Here is a 24,950-nt window from a genome sequence, read left to right on the forward strand (position 1 = left end):
TATTTTGGTATTATGTTGTTTCATCAACGATGATACTGGACCAAGAAATTCCTTGCCAGGATCAACCTGTAATAGATTTGGCCATCGTAATGGTCCTCGTTGATAAATTCGTTCAAACGCATCGGCTACTTCAGATGATGTTTTCGCTGATAGCGGTTCTGCATCTTTATATCTACTTGCAACATCAACAACAGTTAACGCGTACTTGCATGTTTTTCTACGTACAGTATCATGTGGTAAAAATAAAATATCTGCCTGATGAACTTCATTAGGAACATTAACATCGAAATAAGCATACTGAATTCGTTTCGGTGGTGGTAGATACATTTGCCATATTGCTTGTTTGGATAACCACGCTTTAGCAGTAGAATGTTTAACCGCTGCTGCATCAGCAAGTTTACCAATTGCTGCTTTACCCTTCAAGTATACTCCTGGTGAATAATAAATCGATTCCATTATATATTACCAGACCCAAACGCTAATTTACCTTTCATCGCAGATCTTACTAACCAATTAGATAATTTTTCTTTGATATTTTTATTTTTTATAGAATCTAGCGCGTGAATTAATTTCACATCTGCAATATGCCTGTCTTGTAGATTTTTACTCTTATACGCAACATCATGAGCGTGACAAGCTCCATCAATAGTGTTTACTGGTTCCTCGCCTGGTTTTGGTTGATCCTGATTATGAAGTTTGATATCAAGCCTGGTACCAGGACCGCAATAATTATATCCTGGTAGATGTTTTTCTCCTGAGTATTTAGCCCATGGAGTACCTGGAAACTTTGACATCAAATTAGCAATATCACCACCGCGCTTATTAGGTAAAAACGAAAATTTCTTTCTGCCACATACAGAACATTTTCCACCATACGCTATTTTTTTATTCTTTGTTGTAACCGTAACTAAATCAGTAGTTGGAGTTTTAGATCTGCAACGTAAACAATATAGATTCATGATATAAAATATATGGATATAATTGATTTCTCGGCAACTCGGCGACGAGAGCCAGTTAAACACCACCCTGCGTTACCCAATTCCATCAGAATGATTATCATAGGACCATCTGGATCGGGTAAGACGCAATTATTACTTAATTTGATAATGAGATGGTTGAAATGGGATAGATTATATTTCGTAGCACCATCCGTTGATGATCAGAGGTGTTATGAAGTATTAAAAGACATTAACGAAAATGCAAGATTAATAAATGACGGTGAAAATATTATTAATTTTATAACAGATATCGAAGAAGCACCGTCCGTAGATGTTCTTGATGGGTTTATTAATAATCTAGTTGTATACGACGATGTGATGCTAGACAAACAAGCAAACCCAGCTAGAATATTTTCTCGTAGCAGACATAAAAATACAGATGTGATCTATGTTACTCAGCGGTATACACAAATTCCGAAAGTAATCAGGGATAACTGTAATATTTGAGTTGTGTTTAATTCCGTAGACACACACACACTTAGAAATATTCATCAAACCTGGTGCAGCGGTGACATGGATATAATTAAATTCAGAAATTTCTTTTCACGAGCGCAAACTACTCCGCATGGATTTATAACAATAAATTTGCACGATCCTAGAACAAGATATCTTGTAGGTCTTGATAAAATATTTGGATAAATTAATAAATTTAATTAAACAGATATCATTAATATATGCACAGTTGTACGTGGTTAATTCAAGGAACAACATCACATGTCTACCAAAGGAGGAAAAAGACAGAAGATATTTTAAAAACTGGAGACCTATATCACTTTTAAATACTGATTATAAGATTGCTTCGGGAGCAATTGCAGCTAGGATTAAAAAGGTTCTTCCATCAATAATCAGCGATACTCAGAAAGGATATATGAAGGGTAGATTCATTGGAGAAAACACCAGACTATTATATGATATCATGGACCAACTTGAGAACGAAAACAGATAAGGTTTATTATTGTTAATAGATTTCGAAAAAGCCTTTGACTCAATTAACTGGATCTTTGTGGAAGAAGCTCTACAATCTTTTAATTTTGGTGATTCCGTTTGTAAGTGGTTTAAACTGTTTTGCAATGACTCTAATAGTTGTGTCATAAATAATGGACATATGTCATCTTTTTTTAGACTTGAAAGAGGATGTCGTCAAGGAGATCCCCTTGCACCTTATTTGTTTATCATTGGGGTTGAGATTTTAGCTATAACTTTAAAGCAAAACGTGGATGTACGGGGAGTAATCTTTGACGCCAGTCAATATAAATTGGGTCAGTATGCCGATGACGCTTTTATTCTTCTTGATGGATCTAGTTTTTCTCTTGAAGCAACTATGAATATCTTGCAAGGTTTCTCTCTATTATCGGGACTTAAATGTAACATAACAAAAACAAAAGCTATTTGGATTGGAAACAGGAAATTTTCTAATGAAAGAATATGTCCCGAAATGGGCCTAATTTGGTCCACTTCGAACTTTACACTCCTTGGCATAGAATTTTCTCCAGATTTACAACAGATGGTGGAAATTAATTATATGAAGAAACTAACAAAGGCAAAACGAATACTGGCAAGCTGGAGTCAAAGACATCTGTCAATAGTTGGTAAAGTAATTGTTGTAAAGACTCTTGTTCTGCCCATATTCATACATCTTTTTTCAGCACTCCCTAACCCATCAGCAAAAGTTGAAGCAGAACTAAATCGCACGTTATTTAAATTTGTATGGGGTGGAAAAGTAGAGAGAATAAAACGCGATATACTAGTTTCCCCAGAAAACGAGGGAGGACTAAATATGATACACATATTTTCATTCATTAGGTATATTAAGATAAGATGGGTTAAAAGATTGCTGGAAAAGGAAGATGGAACGTGGCAGAACTTAGTCAATACAACTATACTCAGAAATAAAAAGGATATTTGGAATTTAGGGAGAAGGAAATTAGAAGAATTTAGTAAGTTCATTAAAAACAGTTTTTGGAGAGATGTAATTTTGGCAGTATCTAAATGGAAAGAAGAACCGCAAAGTCCTAACGAGTATCTATCCATGAGTATTTTAAATTTTGTCCCCCCTAAAATGATTTATCAATACAAATCCTGGACAGAAGCTGGTTTTGAAATTCTGAACGATCTAGTAGATGATCACGGTAATTTAATACCTTTTGAGATAATAAAACAAAAAACTGGAAGCGATGATTTCTTGAAATACTTCTCCTTAATATCCAGAATTCCTAAAGCATGGAAAGATGCCATAAAAAACCACCTAGTACATAATAATTTTGATAAGCAGGAGGATAAAATAACGAACTTGCGAAAACAAGATTCACTCAAGTTTGTTTACAAAGATCTTTTACAGGAAACTAAAAGGCAACACACTGCGAAGCCAGAAGCTTGGATGCAAGTATTTAATAAAAATATAAGTAGTGAGGAGTGGTCTGATATATATAGCCGGGCAAAATGCTGTACCAAGGACACCAAGTTGATCTCTTTTAACTTTAAATTAATCCATAGAATAATCACTAGTAATGATTTTCTTAAAAGAATTAACATATTTGATGACAACAAATGTACTTTCTGTAAGAGTGAAACTGAAAGTATTGAGCATCTCTTTTATGACTGCAGTATTACTTCACAGTTTTGGTACCGTTTTATTGAAGTTTTTGCACCTTTTTGCCCAAATATTGTACATCTGTCCAAAAAAGAAACATTTTTAGGAAGTGAACAACTGGACAGTTTGGGTAATTTTCTGCTTATTTTGGCAAAATATTATATTTATACTTGCAGATTCAATATGAAAAATCCTTCTATTTTTGCTTTTAAGCAAATAGTTGCAATGCATAAGAACATTGAAAAATACACTGCTAAGGTAAATAAAAAAGAGGACCAATTTCTTCAAAAATGGACCTCAACAATGAACATTTAACTTGTCTCTGACTTGATGGTAAACAGGAACAAAATATTGTAATATCACAAAGGCCATGTCAACTAGATTGTGTGCCATATGCATGTGTATATGCGTGTGTGTGTGTGTTTTTTTTTTTTCTTTTTTACTTTCTCTGTAGATTATATTTATTATCCCTAGATTATCTGATAACCAGAAATGTTTGATTGTAAGGTGACCCTGGGATGGTTCCCCGACCCATTGGTCAACCTATTACGGGGTTAATAAAAAAAAAAAAATACTATTAGAAATTAATAAATCGATTTCTGGAGAAAAAAAAAACAAAAAAAAAGAAAACAAAAAAAAAGAACGGCGTTAGAGGATTATATCAGATTTGTAAAAATTGCGCTGGAGATCGATACAGAAGTTTGATGAACTATTACAGAAAAAGAAAGAACATAAATCCAAAAATAGAAAAACCACCATCAGAACTTGAATATTACTTGAAGAACGATAAACGTATTCAAGATTACTCTGATGAAGATTCAGAATGATTGTACTCTGATGTTATTCATAATAATATAGCAGCAGAGAGGGTGTGGACCGCATCCATTGTTTGTCTGGGTCAATCAATGACGCGGTAATGTTAATGACCTCTATGAAGGGTCACTATCTTTTTTTGTCTAAAAAACGTACGTGACGCGTTAAGTGGTCTGATCGCCCTCTCTGCTCCACGTGTGAATTACTTCTTCCGTTCCTGAACGTATGCCACCCACCCGCCATTGTTTAGATCGCCATCTGCATCTCTTATAAATATGTACTCTGTGTTGTATACTAAATGCGAGTGTACAACATTGCTCTAGTCCTCGTAATGTCATGCTGTTGTCAAAGTATTAATGAATTCATCAAGGAATTCATCTGAAGACAACAACAGCTCTACAGGCCTTGGGACATCAACATTAGGTAGAAAGAAGTTCGCATGTAAGCAGTTATTGTGCCATATTCATTATCATGTTAGACCATGCGTGTGTCGTGCTGTAATTTCACATGAATAGTTTAGAAAATGAATTATCGTACCTTCCATGATTTTGGAATTTCAAAGACAAAAATATGATGTTAGTCCATAAATTAGTGACTTCAGCCATCCGGTGAGGTTTTGTTACCAAAACAGCGGAGATGCAGGAGAGTGATGGAATCAATGTGCCCAGCCGAAGAATCACATTTCTCTTGACAGACTTTTGTTGAAAATTAAGTTAGAACTAATGTTACTGTTCATTATTGATGGAAATTTGGGTATGCTGATATCTGAGCAAAGACATTTTCAGGCTATTCAGAATAAATCCCCACCTAGCAATCAATATTCTTGCATGCTTGCACTAAAACTATGTATATGCAGAGAGAAGGTAATGTAATATCTTAGCAAAACACGTAATTCATTGATGCATGAAAAAAGCGAATTTTATACGAGATACTCTTCTTTCAGCGAATGTTTTACACGAATACATTTGCAGATTCTTATTAAAATACACTTAGAGTTACATTTCATGAATTATTTGAAGTTTAATGTCATGGCCCTTTGTATTGGATCGGGAATTTCCTGGAAACCTGACTTTGGGTTATAATAGTCTGTATTTATAAGGATGATTTATAATAGACACATGATTAACCTTTTAGTGGAAAAGTTGATTATATAAAATGGTGCCGCGCCACACAGCCTTTTAGGATAACGTCGCCGATAATTGAACACGGGCAAAGTCATGGTTCCGATTAAATTGGATTAATTTTGCTTTATCGCTGCTACGTGGTTTAAATTTACCTTTTTTGAACCAGTTATGATGTGATTTCATATCATTAAATATTATATATACGTTTTTAACTGCACTATCTCGACACATGTTTCTCAATATCCGGTTTAAGTTCCATTGGATGAAGTTTTATGTAGAGATTGAAAGTTACTGAATTTCAATATTACGATGTTTATATAGGTTTACTATTGGAATTATATTATCACCGTGAGCAGCAGAGAGGGTGAACAGAACACTTAAGGGAATGGTCACCCTTGTGTTTAGACCAAAAAATATAGTGACCCTTCATAGAGGTCAATACCACGTCTACGATTATTGTTTGTCCCAAACAGAATTGTAGACGAACCCCCTCTGCTGCTATCAATCTTGGGAACCTTCATCTGAGTCATGGAAATCTTTTGTTTTGTTCTTCAAGTAATATTCAAGTTCTGATGGTGGTTTTTCTATTTTTGGATTTATGTTCTTTCTTTTTCTGTAATAGTTCATCAAACTTCTGTATCGATCTCCAGCGCAATTTTTGCAAATCTGATATAATCCTCAAACTCCGTTGTTACATCCAACACAACTTCGTGAACCAGCATGAGGATTTTTCTTTAAAATATAATTATGTTTTTTACAATATTCTCCACGACACCTTTTGTTGCATTTATCTGTTGTTCCTTGAATTAACCACGCACAGTTGTTCATTATATTAATGATATCTGTTTAATTAAATTTATTAATTTATCCAAATATTTTATCAAGACCCACACGATATCTTGTTCTAGGATCATGTAAATTTATTGTTATAAATCCATGCGGAGTAACTTGCGCTCGTGAAAAGAAATTTTTGAATTTAATTATATCCATGTCACCGCTGCACCAAGTTTGATGAATATTTCGCAGCGTGTGTGTGTCTACGCCATTAAACACAACTAAAATATTACAATTGTCCCTGATCACTTTTGGTATTTGTGTATATCGTTGAGTAACATAGATAACATCTGTATTTTTTTGTCTGCGCGAGAAAATATCCTGGCTGGATTTGATTGTTTATCCAGCATCACATCATCATACACAACTAAATTATTAATAAATCCGTCTAAAAAATCAACGGACGGTGCTTCATCAATATCTGTTATAAAATCTATAACATCATTATCTTCGTCCAGTAATCTTGCATTTTCGTTAAAATCTTTTAATACTTCATAACATCGTTGATCATCAACGGATGGTGCTACCAAATACAACTTATCCCATTTCAGCCATCTCATTATCAGATTAAGTAATAACTGCGTCTTACCCGATCCAGATGGTCCTATGATAATCATTCTGATGGAATTAGGTAGCGCAGGATGATGCTTAACAGGTTCTCGCTGCCGAGTTGCTGAGAAATCAATTATATCCATATATATTATAACATGAATTTATATTGTTTACGCTGTAGAGTTAAAACTCCAACTACTGATTTAGCTACAGTTATAACAAAAAAAAATAACTAATGGTGGAAAATGTTCTGTGTGCGGTAGAAAGAAATTTTCGTTTTTACCTAATAAGCGCGGTGGTGATATTGCTAATTTGATGTCAAAGTTTCCAGGTACTCCATGGGCTAAATACCCAGGAGAAAAACATCTACCAGGATATAGTTATTGCGGTCCTGGTACTCGACTCGCTATCAGGCTCGATAATCAGGATCAACCAAAACCAGGCGAGGAACCAGTAAACGCTATTGATCGAGCTTGTCATATTCATGATGTGGCTTATAAAAATAAAGATCTACAACATAGGCATATTGCAGATGTGAAATTAATTCACGCGTTAAATTCCATAAAAAATAAAAATATTAGAGAATCATTAGCTAATTGGTTAGTAAGATCTGCGATGAAAAGTAAATTAGCGTTTGGGGCTGGTAATTAATAATGGAATTAATTTATTATTCACCAAGAGGATATTGGAGAGGCAAAGCAGCAATTGGTAAACCCGCTGATGCAGCAGCGGTTAAACATTCTACTGCTAGCGCGTGGTTATCCAAACAGGCAATATGGCAAATTTATCTACCACCACCGAAACGAATTCAGTACGCGTATTTCGATGTTAGTGTTCCTAATGAAGTTCATCAAGCAGATATTCTGTTTTTACCACATGATACTGTGCGTGGAAAAACGTACAAGTACGCGTTAACTGTAGTTGATGTTGCAAGTAGATATAAAGAGGCAGTGCCGCTATGAACGAAAATATCATCTGAAGTAGCCGATACGTTTGAACGAATTTATCAACGAGGTGGTGGACCACAAAGTGGTCTGCGATGGCCACAGCTGTTACAGGTTGATCCTGGTAAGGAATTTCTTGGTCCAGTATCATCGTTGATGAAACGACATAATTCCAAAATACGACGAGGTCATACTGCAATTCACCGTGATCAGGCAATTGTTGAGCGATTTAATCGAACACTTGCTGAGCGGTTATTTGGATATCAATACGCGAGGGAATTTATTCAGGATACGAGATCTCGTGAATGGGTTGCAAGATTACCAAGCGTGATAGCTGCATTAAATAGCGAGATCACACGAACAACCAACATGAAACCCATTAGCGCAGTCACAAAAAAAAATATACCAGCACAACGAAAAGGTACTGAAAAACAAAAAATATTGGGTGATGTTACAGTTAGATATTTATATGAACCGGGTGAACTTGAAGGTGGTAGCGCGAGAGCGACTGATCCTATTTGGAGTGTTACCACACACACAATATCCACCGTGACAAGATCGCCAGGTAGACCTGCAATCTACAGATTAGATTCGGCTGCTCCTCAACGTGGATTTGTACGTGAACAACTACAAATAATTCCCACGGATACACAATTACCACCGCGATCACTTAACTAGCACTAGCGCCAAGGGTGCCTGCACCCCGACGTCGATTACACTCAAGACAGGTCAACATGGTATTTTCTCGTGTATGACAGCGACTGTTATCTTTTCTGTCTACGGTAAATTGTCTTGAATCATTACTCGAATACCGCCATAACATTATACAATTGCACCTTGCGCAATGATTATTCTGCTGCTGTTTTAACTCAATAATAAATTCAACATCAAGATCAAAGTCGTGTTTATTTTTTTATCAGATTGTTTGTATCCGATTAATATTTTTCTTATTATATCATCATCAATGACGTAAAATTTATTAACGATTTCAGGAATTATAATTCTACGTAATTGAGATATATTTCTAACCCTCGATACCGCTAAATAAACTAAATTTGACCACTCGATGTGGTCGTCTACAATCCATACTCGTATGTCAGAAATAGTTAATCCCTGAGACGAGTGGATCGTCATAGCGTATCCCAACACCCATGGAGATTTGTCAGCGTGTAATGCATCTTCGACCACGCTGATATCAACGGCGACAATATCATTTAATACGAGATTTTGATTCTCAGTCTGTCCTGGAATATCAACATTAATATTCTGTTTTCGTGTATCTGATGGTCTGTAACACAACGGTACGGGTAATTCTGAATATTTTTCTTTATGCAGCTGAAATAACTGCTGTTGTAAAGCGTCTCTGATTATTTTTCTGTTTATTACGATCAAATCGCTGGGTCTCCATAAATTCAAAAAATTACTCATTGAGGTCTCTGAGATTACTCCGCGTATTATTTCACACTGAATTTTGTTTGATTGTAATCTGATTAATTTTTTAAATTCCTTTAAATTTGCATCGAGAGCTCTATGATCATCATCTATTTCTTCGTAATAATCAACGAAATTTTTTAACCAATCATGTGGAGATGGTCCAACAAAAGGCGGCGGTTGATCATGATCGCCATACACCACCACAGCGGTATTTTTCGTCAGCAACCAATCAAGAAACATTTTTAATGTATCCAATGACACCGTACATATCTCGTCCCAAATAATTATTTTAGGTATATATTTTTCTCCTATTCGTTCAGGAGTCCATGTATCCCCGCGCCACCGAAAGAAACTATGATACGTGCACGATTGTGCTTGCCGTTGTTTCATCTCCCGTGCAAGTCTATGTGTGGGTGTCAGCACGATCATATCTGAATTTCTAAAAACATTAATCGCTCGAGTCGTTTTGCCGCATCCACCAGGTCCATTGAGATATACTGTCTTATATCTAGTTATTGGATCACTCAACGATGGCGCGTTCGACATTTCTGATATTTTATTACACTTACGACAAAAATGTCTCATCGGAACATCTGCTGATTCTGTATAATTGTGTAATATTTCCTTTTTTATTCTCCACGAACTCCATCGTTCATCATTACTTGTAAATTTCATAACAGACTCTAACTATTTACTCGAAATATAAAACGAATCTGTTGCGACTCTGACTGCGGTTTCAGGAAATCTATTAATCATCGATAATAAATTTATAGAAACATAAGCCAACATGGAAGATCTTAGATGAGTATACTGTGGGGAGATATCATTTATGTAACTAACGATCGTACCCAATTTTGTTCTGTCGGATAAATAAACACTTTCTCGATTTACAAATATATTTCTCGCTGTTGTGTCAGCGATTATAAAATCGTACTCGGCATCATCTAAAATTAATCGTGTGTGATGTCTTTTATGATCATGTGCACCACCCTGAGTAAATTTACCTATAATTTTTCTACCGAGATCTTTTGCGGTTTTGAGTTTAATCTCTAGAATTTTAGGAGCTTCTTTGATAATATCATCTTCGGAAACATTAGGACATTTTTCCTTAAACTCGCTAATAACTTCATCAACACTGATAGAATCTGGGATGGGCAACCAAACTTCGGTCTGCGCGTGATATGATATAATTGCCTCACTGACAACCAACGATGTCAGTACCGCACAATCTAGCAAATATCGTAATAAAACTATAGGCGCCCAACGTTTTTCACAAAAATGTCTACCAAACCAAACATAACAAATCTTGTGAAGATTTTCCTTAAGCTCGAATGATTCAACACAAGCGAATCCAGTCAGATCAAAATCAGGTAATGGTCCATTAATTGCCACTCGCGTCATCTCGTTTGTAGGGTGACCGAATCTTTTAAAGTATACAGAACAATCTCCGTATCCTAGAAAACTTCCTGGATAACATGCAACCATATCAACCGAAATAACATCGTTGTAATTATACTTGGTATTCCACAATCCGCCATGTCCGTATTCGACGCAACTTGCTCGTAGATCCTCGAGTAAATCAAATCGTGTTGGTTTCCATGAATTTCTTTCTCTAGCGAAATGAGCCGCAACAGATGGAACGGTAAAGCAATTAGTTAGTAATTTGTCAGTATTTTCCGCGGAGTGCTTGCACTCTAAAAACTTCTCCGCGAGATTTTTCATCTCGTCATGGAGAGATTCTGTTCGATATATTTCACCGTTTGGTCTAACAAACTGATCACATTCACCTTACTCATTACTTTTAAATAACCATACCGATACAGGATCGTTTTTACTTATTTCGTTGATAAAATCAAACATGCCTCTCCCCACATCTGGGGGGTAAAATCTATTAGTTCGATGACATGGAAATATTGTTAGGGCGCTGGTCCACGCGTGCGCGTTATGATCAATAATATTTACTGGAGCTCCTTTTGATTTGTATTTTGATTCGTACAGTATTTCTCCCGTTATTGTCGCTACGGTTATTGGAAATTTTAATATTTTTCCTAACTCAGCAACATCTTTTATTGTAGCACCGGTATCCTTAATTGAATCAGCCCACGAGTTTATTTTTTTTACGTCTTAAATCAATTAATCCATTTCCACGCATCGCGTTTGTAAAGTGTTATATTACTCGCTCGGCTACACAATTTAACCTTGAAAATTTCATGGGTGTCAGTTTATCAACGTTGGGTTTTTTATTTATCTCATAGATTCCATAAATAACCGCTGTTATAGGATACCCTCGCTCATAATACGGTTTTTCAATACCCGTCAATAGACCCGGTCTGGAATTTTTACTTAATATGGCGATTTTATTATTACCAAGGACAGGATCATATTTGTCACGGATAATCCAACTACCTGTTTCTGTTCATACAATAAATTTTACTATGAAGAAATATTTTTGATTGCCCTCATACTCAGCGATGTAGTTAATGATAGTTGCCGCTCGCTTGTCATTCATTGTGGCGTCCTTGACAGTATTGCGTATAATCTTGAACGTTGACCATGTATGAGATGCACCATCCGTGTAAAATTCTTTCTTGGCGTCGTGAATTTTATTGATCAAACTTTAATTTTTCGGATCAACCAGATCTCGTACTGGCAAGTCTGGAGATAATATGTCGAGGTTCAATTTATATTTAACAGGCCTAGTTTGGGATAATCTCTCAAACTCATTCATATAATTAAAACAAATATTTAAATAAAGAAAATTATATATATACAATGTCTCAATACAAATGGTTGATGATCGGCTCAGTAAATCGATGCAACAAATCCTGCAGAAAGGAATTTTGTTGGATGCACTCACAAAGTATACGACGAGGAAGTCTAGGACCAATACCGTGTCTGCGATGTGGTATTGGAGTGCGAGAAAAAACAGAATTATGTGGAAAGTGCGGTGGAAAACGGTTCAGAGAACTTAAAAGATATTATGACAAAAAAATTAATAATTGTGAAAACGCTATAAAATCCGTGGAGGATTATATATCAAGATTTCAGACAAACAATGATTTAAACAAATAATATTATTGCATATATGGAACAAAATATATTTGTCCCACATCCCACAATAACAAACTATGAATCAGATCGTAATGGCATGATCAGACACTTTAGGTTGAAGAGACCTCTTGGTAATGTTACTAATACTGGCTATCTAAGGTTCAACGCTGGAAGAAATAAAATGTATCATTGTCATCGATTCACGTATGAGTGTTTCTTCGGATTGATCAAAGATGGTCTTGTTATTGATCATATTGTTGGGGATCCTCAGAACAACTCCTTATCCAATCTGAGGGTTGTCACGCAAAGTCAGAACTCTGCACGTGGTAATACTGGAAGATGTAAGACAGTTTCTAGAAGGGCGGTAAATTCCACAAACACAGAATCTGGCGAAGTAATTATATTTCGTTCGATATGTTCAGCTGCGAAATACTTTGATATCCACTCATATTCAGCACAAAGAGTAGCAGAAAATATAACCAGATCTGCTTTCTCAAAAAAATATAAGCAGAAAATCACCTTTCAGTACTGTTAACTATCATCACCGCCTCGAATTATATTAATTTTTTGGGGGGTCAGAAATTGTCATTATTATACTACTTATTTTTTGACTCAAGAAAGGGAGGTAATTTATGGTCATAATCATATACAACATCCAAGGTCTGTGATGCCTGGTAGATACAGTATGCATTACAGATTTCTAACTTACAGTTCGTGTATTTTTCTGCCCTATTAGAACAGCGCATTCGACCCCACCTTATAACCATGTATACTTTAGGATATCACTGCTACCTATTGTTTGTTCAAGGAATGCAACACATAAAATACATGTATATTTCATCCTAACCTACAGAAAACAGACATGTATATTCCAACCTACTGAGTGCAGAATCCAGCGTCTAGTCTGTATCGTGTGGCAATGTACTGACTCATACGTCCACGATAGTGTTTGGAATTAAAAATCAGTGCATTTTCCTTGTTCAGTGCAGAAATATAATGCGAGATTGTGTATGTATGTGTGATTATTTATTTATCGAGTAAACTCCCTTTGACCAGTCTAGCAATTAGATGATCTAGACCGGATGTTCTATCATACATGGCGTGGTATAGTAAATAGGAAATTCCTTAATTTAGCTTTGTTTGGTGAAAATATATCATATAAACGTATTTCTTGAATTCAGAATTGTATTATTCGAAATTAGTTCCTTTTCAATGATTATTAGCTATATATTAACTTTCGAAACATATGTTTGTAACAAGATTTGATAGCTCAATCGGTATCGTATTGGACTGTGACGCTCGCGGTCCAGGATCGAATCCCCATGGCTGACAACATGTCGGTGGTTTGCGCATAATTGCGATTTTTATAATAATTGGGGGCTCAAACTCAATCACATATCAACCGGTGGTTGATACATATTTTCGTATCACCCACGGGCTTGATTATTGTGGGTGGGTTTTTGCTGAGCGTATATGTTTGTGCCGTCCTTATTCAGTTATTCATTGTATATATTTCATTTCATACTTAATGAACCTGCTAAAAAACTCGTTTCATAATATATGTTTGTGCCGTCATTCATTCATTGTATATATCCATTTCATTGTACATACCCATTTCATTGTATATCTTCACCAAACACACCCTCTTGGGCCTCTAGACCGTTGTTTTTTTATTTTAAAGATTTACATATTATATAATGAACCAAGAAAATATCAAAGACATTATTTCTGCTATTAAAAAACTAGAAGAAAACGGAATTAATATATCTGATGAACTAAATCCTGAAAAAATAATATCTGATTTTGAAACGTTACAAGAACTTAAAAATGAAAATAAGTATGTTCTATCATCTCAATATAAAGCGGATTCAGGCAGCTATGTTTCAGTCACTGGCTATGGTGAACGATGATCAAGTAAATGAATTTATTCCTCTTTCTGTTGCAATAGAAAAGATCAGGTCGGAATTATCCAGCGAATATGAAACAAAAAAAACAATCAATACCCGCATAAGATACTTAAGATAAATTATGTCAGCGGGTAAAGACTGAGTAGTAATATAATTTCCCTCACTGTATATCACATCAGAATTAATTTACAAATATTTCAGAATAATAATAAAATATTTTTTGGAAAACTGATTGATTTCTATACTTTTAAGTACCAACCACCCCATCAGAATTAGCAAACTGATTGATTTGTATACTTTTGAGTAGCAACCACCCCCATCAGAATTAGCACACTGATTGATTTGCATAATTTTCAGTACCAATTACCCCATCAGATTGATTCACAAAAAAATAAAATATTTCAGAATAATGATAAAAATATTTCAGAATAATAATACAATATATTTTTTGTAGTATTTTTTGGAAAACTGATTAATTTTTATAATTTTCAGTACCAATTACCCCATCAGAATTAGCAAACTGATTGATTTGTATAATTGTCAGTACCAATTACCCCATCAGAATTAGCACACTGATTGATTTGTGTAATTTTCAGTACCAACCACCCCATCAGATTGTACAAAATTGATTAATTTTTCCCATCAGTGATTATATTTATTTATTTTTTTAAGTTGGTCGAGTTTAATACAGGAGTGTGTATAATTTAGAATCTGATCTCTCTACAGATGATCTCGGCGGAGTTCATCTAAATGTTCTCGCTTCCGTATTCATCAATAACTAAATTAACGCTAAATTGCTCTGTGTTTTGAAAACACTGTTCTGATGGCGTTTTTCGAGTGTATAAAACACAATCACGTGCTGGTACATTATATAACATTTACTGGATTCATTAAGATTTCACATACAGATTTATCACAAGCTCTTCTCCACGCATGTCAATTAAGCGATTAAGGTGGTCTGTGAGCTTAAAATTTATTCGTGTTAACATATTATTGTGACACCGCAGATACACAGGATTAGTTGGTTCTTGCACGATTAAACTTCCAGGGGGAACTTGTGGTGTAAATGTATATAGGATGTATCCTTGTTGAGCCTGATTTGATTTTCCGAGATCTATTTGATAGCTGCCATCGACTACGTCACAAACCAGACTGACCACGATCGTGCTGGTTATATTAACGATTCCCGGAGAAACGTGTCTGCCGCCGCCATGTGGATCATTATTATATCTGAGAACAGTTGGAGGTGCGGCTAGTTTTCTCCATGCATCGAGTATTTTAGGAAAATGTTCATCGATAACATCATTGACAGATTTTCTTAATCTATCTGGATTATAATCAGGGAACTTAAATGTTGCAATATCAGCTTCGGATATTTTGTACTTGGTTGCGAAGGATTTTTTATAATCGCTTGATGACTTAAGAACTACATCTATAATTCTATTATAGATAATTTCAGAAGAATCAACTATGAAATTTAAAACCTCTATGTACCTGATGATATTATCGCGCGCAGATGTCAAATCAGATAAATACTCCCGAAAACTATCACGTAAACTATTTAACTGTGTTGTATGGTCTGAGTTTATTGAAGAAAATATAGAATCAATATTCGAAGCAATAATACGTCTATTAAGATTATAAGAAATAAGTACAGGATCAAAATACAGTTCTCCCCCATCACCTCTGGTTTTAATTCTATATAATCTAACCAATTTGAATTCATTTCAATATCGTGACGAGATCTATTTGTTGACGTAAAATCAGCTCGTTTTGGTTCTGGTGGTCCTTCATACACCGGGGGAATTTCAGGCCAACCTAGTACGGATCTAATCGTGGATTGATAAATATCAACAGCATAATCAGGAGAATGTATCTCAACCGTCGAGGACAGCGTCGGTTCATAAACGTTAATTGATATTTTTGCTTCTTTTCCGGTTACTGATTTTATTCTACGTTGAAATTCCTCATTGATTTGTTCGATCTCATAACTACCAGTGGGTATTCCAACATCTATCCAGTCAGGAGTACCATCTGGTTTGTTCTTGTTAGCAAATACAAGCAAATTATTTGCTGGTGTACCATTAAATGATTTTGATCTGATATTTGGCCAGCTGTAATATACTCGTAATTGAGCTAATGCTATTTCTTTTACTGGAATTGCAGTAGGAAAGTTAATACTAAATTCAGGATTAGTTGAACTTACCGTGATCATCGTTATCTTTGGCGGAGTTGTGTTAGTCACGATCTGCTGGAGGAATTCTGTCATTATTAGTACTTGTATCTTTAATACCGATACCTTCGTGATATATTTTAGTCATCATTGAAAATTCGACATCAGATATAATTCTATCACTGAGACTCGCTGATAACAACGAAGATAACTTCGAGTATGCGATCGTCGCTGTATTCAATCTTATCATGTAATCGGATAATTTTTCATTCGTGCAGGTGCATAATTTTTTGTGATGATATTAAGCACACCTGCAATCGTTGTTGCTGCTGAAATACAAATAGTTACGGCTGCTGGTGCCATCATTGTCACCGCTGATAATATCACACCGGTTCCAGCAACAACAGCGGATACTGAATAAACAATCACGTCCACGATAACTAATCGTCGTCGATATTTTTGTACTTTTACTGTATATTGTTCGACTCGATCTTTTAGCGCCGCCTCCCATTCACGCGCTTGATTGTATCTGTATTGTGCACCGTCCATATATTTTTATGCAGTAAACAATTGAGGTGTTTCAGCTACAAATTCCAAACACCACCAGTAAGATGTTGAGTCTAATGTCTTATCGTCTGCTTCCAGAATAAATATTTCTTCGGTTCCGCTATTTAATATAACAAATACAACTCCGGAAAACCTATCCGTTGAATGACGCCATAGATACGTTGTAAATATTTCAAATTTTGCACCACTGAACACAGACAACCTGTACACGCCAGTGACTGTTGCGGTATATTTGATGGTTTTATTTTGCTGCGACCATGTTGCGAATCCCGATGATACAGTGCATACGATGTTTGTGACTTGTCCGGGAGTTATTCCGGCTGAAATTTTAATCAAATTGGTTTTATTAACGATCTCAGGAATCCCCGCTACGATGTCTTGCTGTGTTCGTTTGATCGTGTCGATGTTCGTATTGATATCAGCGAGATTTATGTCAACGGAGTGCGGAGTGCCGAAGAATTCTTCTGCGGTTCTTTGATGGTTTCTGCGAAATCTTGCAAAAGCGCCCACGTGATCTTCATACTCGGCCCGCAGCGTGGATAATTTACTATCTACGGTGTCGACATATATTTTTGTTGCTGCATCTTCGTCGGATGTTGGATCTCTTAAAACCACTATTTTATTTCCTTTCATGCTGAGTTCACCCGTCATTGCGTCACCGGTATTTCTCACACGATTGGCAACGCTTCTTGCAGTTTCATTTCTAATTGTTGCAAATGATACACTTGAATCTCTGATTCTACCACCGTCAGTAAACACGGGAATATTATCCGTAACTGCACCAAGTACTCGTCGAACTATATCATTCCATCTGATATTGCTCGTTTTTAGTTTACCATATCGATCTTGAAAAATAACGACCTCATCTGGATCAACTCCAGCCAGGCTCATGATATCAGCGAGTTCATCTTTAGTCGCATACTTCGACAGATCAACATCGCCGGATTTTCTCTTAACGCGGGAAGATCTTCTTCCGTAAATATCAACCATTATATTTTAAGATCCAAGATCTATTTAAAACGCTTTACGCGCAACGAATCGGTTGCTTGTATAATCATGCACAACTTTATGTGGCGGTTTGGATGATTTTGATATAGCGTCGAGTACATTAATTACTTCACGGCCTCATATTGGCGGATCTGTCATTGTTTGTGTGGGTAGCGTTGAATACCAAACTTTGGAACCTCTGGTTCTTGCGTGGAGTTGTGCGACATACTTGATAAATTCAGCAGGTGGAGCTAACCCGTACGAATCAAAATAAACGATTCCACGTGGATCAACCGCGTATGATACCCAATGAGTACCGGGTCCTGAAGTCGAGTCTAGATTAATAATACCCGTTTCGAGTTTGTTTGGTTGTTTTGGTAATTGATCTCGCATAAAAACACCTCTAAAGGCTTTTATTTTTAATCGTTTAGCAGCATCAAGTAAATCAAAATTTGATGCTGGAACATCTAACGTGGGAGCCTCAGACCGCTTCCCCAGCGAGATCCCGGTAATCTTAGACCGCGTCCCTTTTTTTTTGCCATATCGTCCACCAGTTGCTTTCTTTAGAGCCATTGCAGCGGCTATTCCAACAGCACCTAACGCGGCTGCTTTTGCTACGGTTGGAGCGGCAGCAGCTATTAACGCTGGAATAGCCGCAAGAAGTGGAAATATACCACCCGTTTTAACCATGTCTTTGATGGCGCTCGGAGAAAGACGTAATTGAACTCCAGTTTTTGATTCTAGGGCTTTATTGAAATGTTTAATCTGATTATTTGTCAACGATAATTTGTTTGGACCACCGCCCATCTGATCTCGTTTTAGTGATATTTTAGTTCCGCATTTGCTGGTGGTTTTTTGATTGAAGCTTTTTGACCTGACCGGGAGTCAGAGTAACATTAACATGACTATACGACATTTTTATATAAATAATATTTTTCTGAATAATTAGAGATTTTCCACTGGTGCATCAACGACTCTCATTCGACCACTACCACCTTCAAGTAACATGGCTTTATCGCTGAGTATGACCGCGATTGCTCTATAGTTAGCACCACCTGTATTCAATGTTGCTTTAAGATGTACATCAACGACAGATTGTTTTGATAGATCAAGATGTTCCAGTGAAAAATAATAAATCGGATACAAAGTTCTGAAATCATACTGTGATATTTGCAATCCAGTATCAACATTTTGATCACGTCCCATCAATGACATTAAACGATGATATGCACATCCTATACGATTCTGTTCATAATTTAGTTGTATATTTTCTGTTGGTTCTTGTTGTCCGTTTATCCGTAAAGAAATATCTATGATACCTAGTTTATCAAATATCATATGAGAGCGAACTTGTGAGCCTAATCGATTAGTTTCCTGAAACGCAACAAAAATATGTCGCGGTGCAGAAACACCCTGTTGTGATGCTATATGCCATGTGAACTGACCGTTAACGTTAGTTTGCATACTATCTGTACTTGTTGTTGACCATGACAATAGGGATTTACCACCAGTGTCCATGAAAGAAATTAATTTTTGTTCTACTGCGATCGTTGGAGTCATTACCGGCATCCACAGTGAAAGTTTAGACAATATTACTTTACCAGCATCACCAACAGGTCTCCACAGAGCATCGTTATCATCACCTTTTCGCACAAGAACAACCGTGTGTCGAGCTCCAAAAATAACCTTTCTAAAATTTCTACAAAATCCAAAAATATGCGATAGTGGAATTGCACATGAAAATCTTCTATTGTCTCCTATCAACATACTTCTACGTGCTGCAAATCCCAAGTTGAAATTTTCGCTAGAACCATGAACCACTGAGGCCACATCAGCATCAGCGTTATTGGCAAAATTTCTTGGTCGTCTTATATTATACGGATCGCTTTCAGGGTTATTGGAGTTATCTTTCACAAACATCATTGTAGGGCCTGCTGATCTTGTATAATCATCAGAATATCTTGCTAATCCTATTATTGTCGTAGCAACGTCTACATCTTTCTGAATCGATTCAATATTTGTTCCATCGATCATATAAGTGGCGCTATCAAACAACGCCATAATCCCATTGTTGACAAAACCAACTTTTACTGCACCTCCGTAATTAGTGTCATCCGTTTTTATAATTGTACCTTCTACCTCAAGAAAACCTCAGCGGGTAAAAAGTATCTACTTGTATCATGAACTTGTAGTTCAATTCTTCCACGTTGATCTGGTATTCGTGCCTCATAAGAATAAAACTGATAATCACGTACCGATTCATCTTTAAGGGCAGGTGCCTCCATATCAAATGCTTCATCGGATTCACGTTTAAACATTTTATTATAATTATTTTCGTCTAACACGAAAACCGTGTTTTTACACTCCACTTCCTGATATCATGCTTGAAATATTATTTCCTGATTCACTGAGTCTTTGATCTATCAAATTTGATGTTATATTTCTTTCTGCCTCTTTAGATAATTCCGCTAGTTTTTGATTTGCAGCCTGATTTATTATTTTACTTACGTCTGCGGGCATAATTTCAGTACTTGCCAGTTTCACTGGTGGTTGTTGTTTTCGTCGCTATAATCGTGCTAGTCTTTCTTTGATTGCCGAAAACGCCTTACCAGCAACATTGACAATTGCTCCAGGAGCTTTTTCACGAACAATATCAATAACTTTCATCGATATTTGTTTTGCAACGGGTGCTGCTTTTGGAGCTATCCTTGTGAATAATCCCCGCACAACATCACCAAGTCCATCTCCGTAAGTAGCTCTGTAGATTGGTAATCGTGAGTTCACCGCTCTGACCTGTACAGGTTTACGATGATTATTATGTATGATCATCTTTTTTAATTTACCATTTATCTAACAACTAGTCATCAACACGTTCATCGATAAGTTCTCGGTAAACTCCGATATCCATAATACCACCTTGAAATAATCGCCGACAAATATCAGCTGCTTCATCAATTATTTCTGGTGAATTATTTCCGGCACGTTATCCTCCTATGAGAACTTCTAACCGTGACACGTCATTGAGGATATTATCAGGACACAAACCAAATCCTGTTTTAGGTTCATCTTGAGGTGTTTTAAATACTGGTGGTTGCATCACCGGATAAAGTACTTCAGTGGTGACCGGGGATATGTCAGGTGAGTCACTTCGAAATCCAAGTGGTGAATCTATCGGTGTAAATGTCATTGCCGGCGCAGAAATTTTTTTACGTTGTAAAGGTGGAGGAAGCTGATACTGGGAGAGTTGTTCTTGTTCTTGTTCTAGTCTCTCTCTGCGAAGTATTTCTACTTGTTTATAAAGATTTTTATATTTCGAATCATCACTTTTAACCTGTCTTTTGTTTGCATGTATGCGATATGTCCATTTAATAAGATCTTCATTTTTTACTTTTTCATGACGGGGTTTTAAAATCCCAGATTTGTCAGATATATAATCTAATATTTTTTCGGGTAATTTTTCTATTTCAGTATTCCTAATTTTCTTCAACAACCCCTTCCTTAAATTTTGCAATTAATTTTATATTTTCTTTTACTGGCTTGAATTTAGGTGCATGTTCTTTTTGCACGTCGGCGACTTCAGTACGAAGTTTTCCAATACTTTCAAGTATTTCCTCACCAACAGGTGGAGGTTGAGCCGCAGCTATTTCCCTGGCTATGCCAGGTGGAAGATCTCGTAAAATCTTCTTTGTCTGTTTAGTTCTTCTTGCTATTTTTTCAGTTTGTTCTGCTGTTTGTTTTGATACCGGAAGAAGATCTTCTTTGATGACAGCTGTAACCTTTTCAGTAGCTGCAGTGACGGGTTTAAACAGTTTTTTAGTTTCTTCTTCGTACTCAACTTGTGCTTCTTGCTGCGCTTGTAGATTATTTCTAAATGAGTCTCTGACAGGAAGAAATTTTTTAATTGCTTCTAATCGTTCTCGTGCCATTCTTGCAGTATGAGATTCTGGATGTACCATTATTTTAAATATAACAATTTTTTAATTGATATCAGCAGAGAGTGTGTAAATTTAATTAAACAGATATCATTCATATAATGAACAACTGTGCGTGGTTAATTCAAGGAACAACAGATAAATGCAACAAAAGGTGCCGTGGAGAATATTGTAAAAAACATAATTATATTTTAAAGAAAAATCCTCATGCTGGTTCACGAAGTTGTGTTGGATGTAACAACGGCGTTAGAGGATTATATCAGATTTGCAAAAATTGCGCTGGAGATCGATACAGAAGTTTGATGAACTATTACAGAAAAAGAAAGAACATAAATCTAAAAATAGAAAAACCACCATCAGAACTTGAATATTACTTGAAGAACAAAACAAAAGATTCCCATGATTCAGATGATGATTCCCAATATTGATAGCAGCAGAGGGGGTTCGTCTACAATTCTGTTTGGGACAAACAATAATCGTAGACGTGGTATTGACCTCTATGAAGGGTCACTATTTTTTTGGGTCTAAACACAAGGGTGACCATTCCCTTAAGTGGTCTGTTCACCCTCTCTGCTGCTCCGTGTACCGTATAAAATCTAGGTCCAGTTCGAGTTTCGCCGTTTTCTGGAGAAGAAAAGGAAATGGAGCTATAGCTCCCGCTTATGTCGAAACTTTGCCCTTCGATTACATTTCTGCTTAATAAGACTTCGTGGTTTAAAACCAAATTTGGCATAAGGCTCTACATTTGGAATGTGTCAAGTCAATTTCGACTGTTTTCCGGTAATTTGCTATTGAGTTATGGCCCAGTTTTCTCCTAAGTACCTTTTGAATCACGCATGGGTTGAAGCCAAATTTGGTACGAGGATTTATATCAAAAAGAGCAAGTTTGAGTTTGATTTCTGGCCAAACAGTATTACGTTATTACACATGTTTAACTTAGAACTTTGCACTTTAATTACATTGTTTTGTTCGCGCATATGTGATGTAAAGACACATTTCTCTTCATAGTGTGTACTTACTAACTTATTTACTTGCTGGAAAGAGAAAATGAACAATCCTCTTTCACTTTTAAGATATACTACACTCTGTAGATGGCTATAAATATCCTGTGCTTTTTCAACAAAACTCGAACTAGACCACTTACCTGAGCACGTAATGGAACGGTGGAGAGAATTTTCGACCGAATAGGTGCCGAACACACGCTCTTTCATTTTCGCTATCCTGACTCTCTTGATTTGACATCACAACCCATCTGCAGGGCTGGTTAGAATATACATTACTTTTAAGAAGTTTGGTCAAGCAATTTTATTCTCACTTACAATAAATGTTCTAGCATTTTACAAATTTTAATGATCTTTAAATATTTTTATATTTTAACAAGGTATGAGATGAGGGGTCCCCCACCCTTTTTTTTCTGAAAGAATTTCATTTGATGCTAAATCACCGAGTACACTTTGAATTTATGATACTTAATAATATGTTACTTTTCATTATTTGCGGTTGCTCCCAAATCGAGACGCAAATATATTTCAATGGGTTTCATGTTCTTTACTTACATTCAGATCAACGTACCTTGTAACCATAACACGACCTAGGGTTTCTTACTTCTTACTTAACACTATTAACTTGTATCATCATTGCAGCTGAAGGCGGTATGATTTTATCTCGAACGAAACTTAATATGTCAAAGCCAAACTGTCATAAATTGTTCACTCTTTGTGATAAGGAATGACAAATGTAAATATAATACATTGCCATTGCAACCAGCCGAGCTAGATAATCGATGAATATTCAAGTTCAGGCGGACGAAGAAGGCAGGTCACAAAGTTTAGTAAGTAGCCCATCAAATACTTTCCACTTCGTTTAAGCCTTGATATTTAATACTCTTTATGAAAACTGAGGCACAGTTCAATAAGTATAAATTGTAGGCCTATAGTTTGGAAAACACAGTGCTGCAATATCAGAAGTTAATATCGTGATAATCCTAAAGATGTATAATTTTGGGGTGGGGTGGGTGATCAAGAAAAGATTCATTCACGTTTAAATTTTTTTTTGATATTATTTATTTATTTTCTTTCCATCTGTGTTATTTACTAATTTGTCATTATTGCTGACCTTTCTAGTACAAAGATTACCTTTTATATATATATATATATATATATATATATATATATATATATATATATATATATACAGAGAATACAAATCATATGGCGAATAACAGACCTTACAAGTGCACTGGATCCAGCAAGGGATCATGTGTGTCAGGGATTGATTAAGATAAATGCAATAAACTGACAACGAACAGTGCGAAACTAGTATATGACTAGCATGAGACTCTTAAACCAAGAAGACTAGAAAAAGACAGACATACACAAATAACATTATCTCTTGCAGCCGACACGTTTTCTTTTAAATAATTCTCTAAATTTGCTTAATAACCTATAGTTACTACTAAAAGCGTGAAATATCCGGGATATAATGTGCGCTTACATAACTATACTTAAAACAACAGCTGTCGTTATGACTCATCAATTTCTAGGTCAATAAAAATATTTTTCAGCATCCGCAACAAGTTGAAACATAATACATTTAAAGGTTTAATTCCGGTAAAAACAGCCATATAAAGTTTTGCAAACACGTCGGTTTTTGTGCTTATTTATTCATCTTGTCTATGTTTTGAAATTGGAAAAGACTCAGTAAAAGTTGAAGGCGCTCAAGCTAGTCAGATACTAGTTTTGCACTGTTCGATGTCAGTTTACTGCATATATATATATATATATATATATATATATATATATATATATATATATATATATATATATATATATATATATATATATATAATACAAATAGTATTATCATACAGGTTAGAGAAAATTTGAATCGTACTCTAAGGGGATTCTAACCTAAGTCCCCGGTTAAACGATTCGAATCTCCTTAGAGAACGAATTCAAATTTTCTATAACCTGTATGATAGTATTATTTGTATTAAATATTAATTCTGCCTACTGTTATCAAGCAATCTCCTATAAAATCCAGGG

The 24,950-nt window shown here is 35.8% G+C and overlaps 1 protein-coding gene across 2 annotated transcripts in view; it reads left to right on the forward strand.

The window, feature by feature from the left end:
* Positions 1-24,950, forward strand: part of LOC149786043 (guanylate-binding protein 6-like) — a 131,151-nt gene that overhangs the window by 32,987 nt on the left and 73,214 nt on the right. The window contains exon 1 of one of the 2 annotated variants that reach the window (XM_089976324.1): positions 23,639-23,737. The exons of the other annotated variant lie outside the window; for it this stretch is intronic. Within the exon in view, the coding sequence (XP_089832450.1) occupies positions 23,690-23,737 (48 nt within the window). The 5' untranslated portion in view covers positions 23,639-23,689. Of the gene's footprint in view, positions 1-23,638; positions 23,738-24,950 lie in introns of those variants that run through there. 2 annotated transcript variants of the gene reach the window in all.

The sequence above is a fragment of the Sinohyriopsis cumingii genome, chromosome 12 (assembly GCF_028554795.1).
Source record: "Sinohyriopsis cumingii isolate HCF-2022 chromosome 12, ASM2855479v2, whole genome shotgun sequence".
NCBI classification, from domain to species: domain Eukaryota; kingdom Metazoa; phylum Mollusca; class Bivalvia; order Unionida; family Unionidae; genus Sinohyriopsis; species Sinohyriopsis cumingii.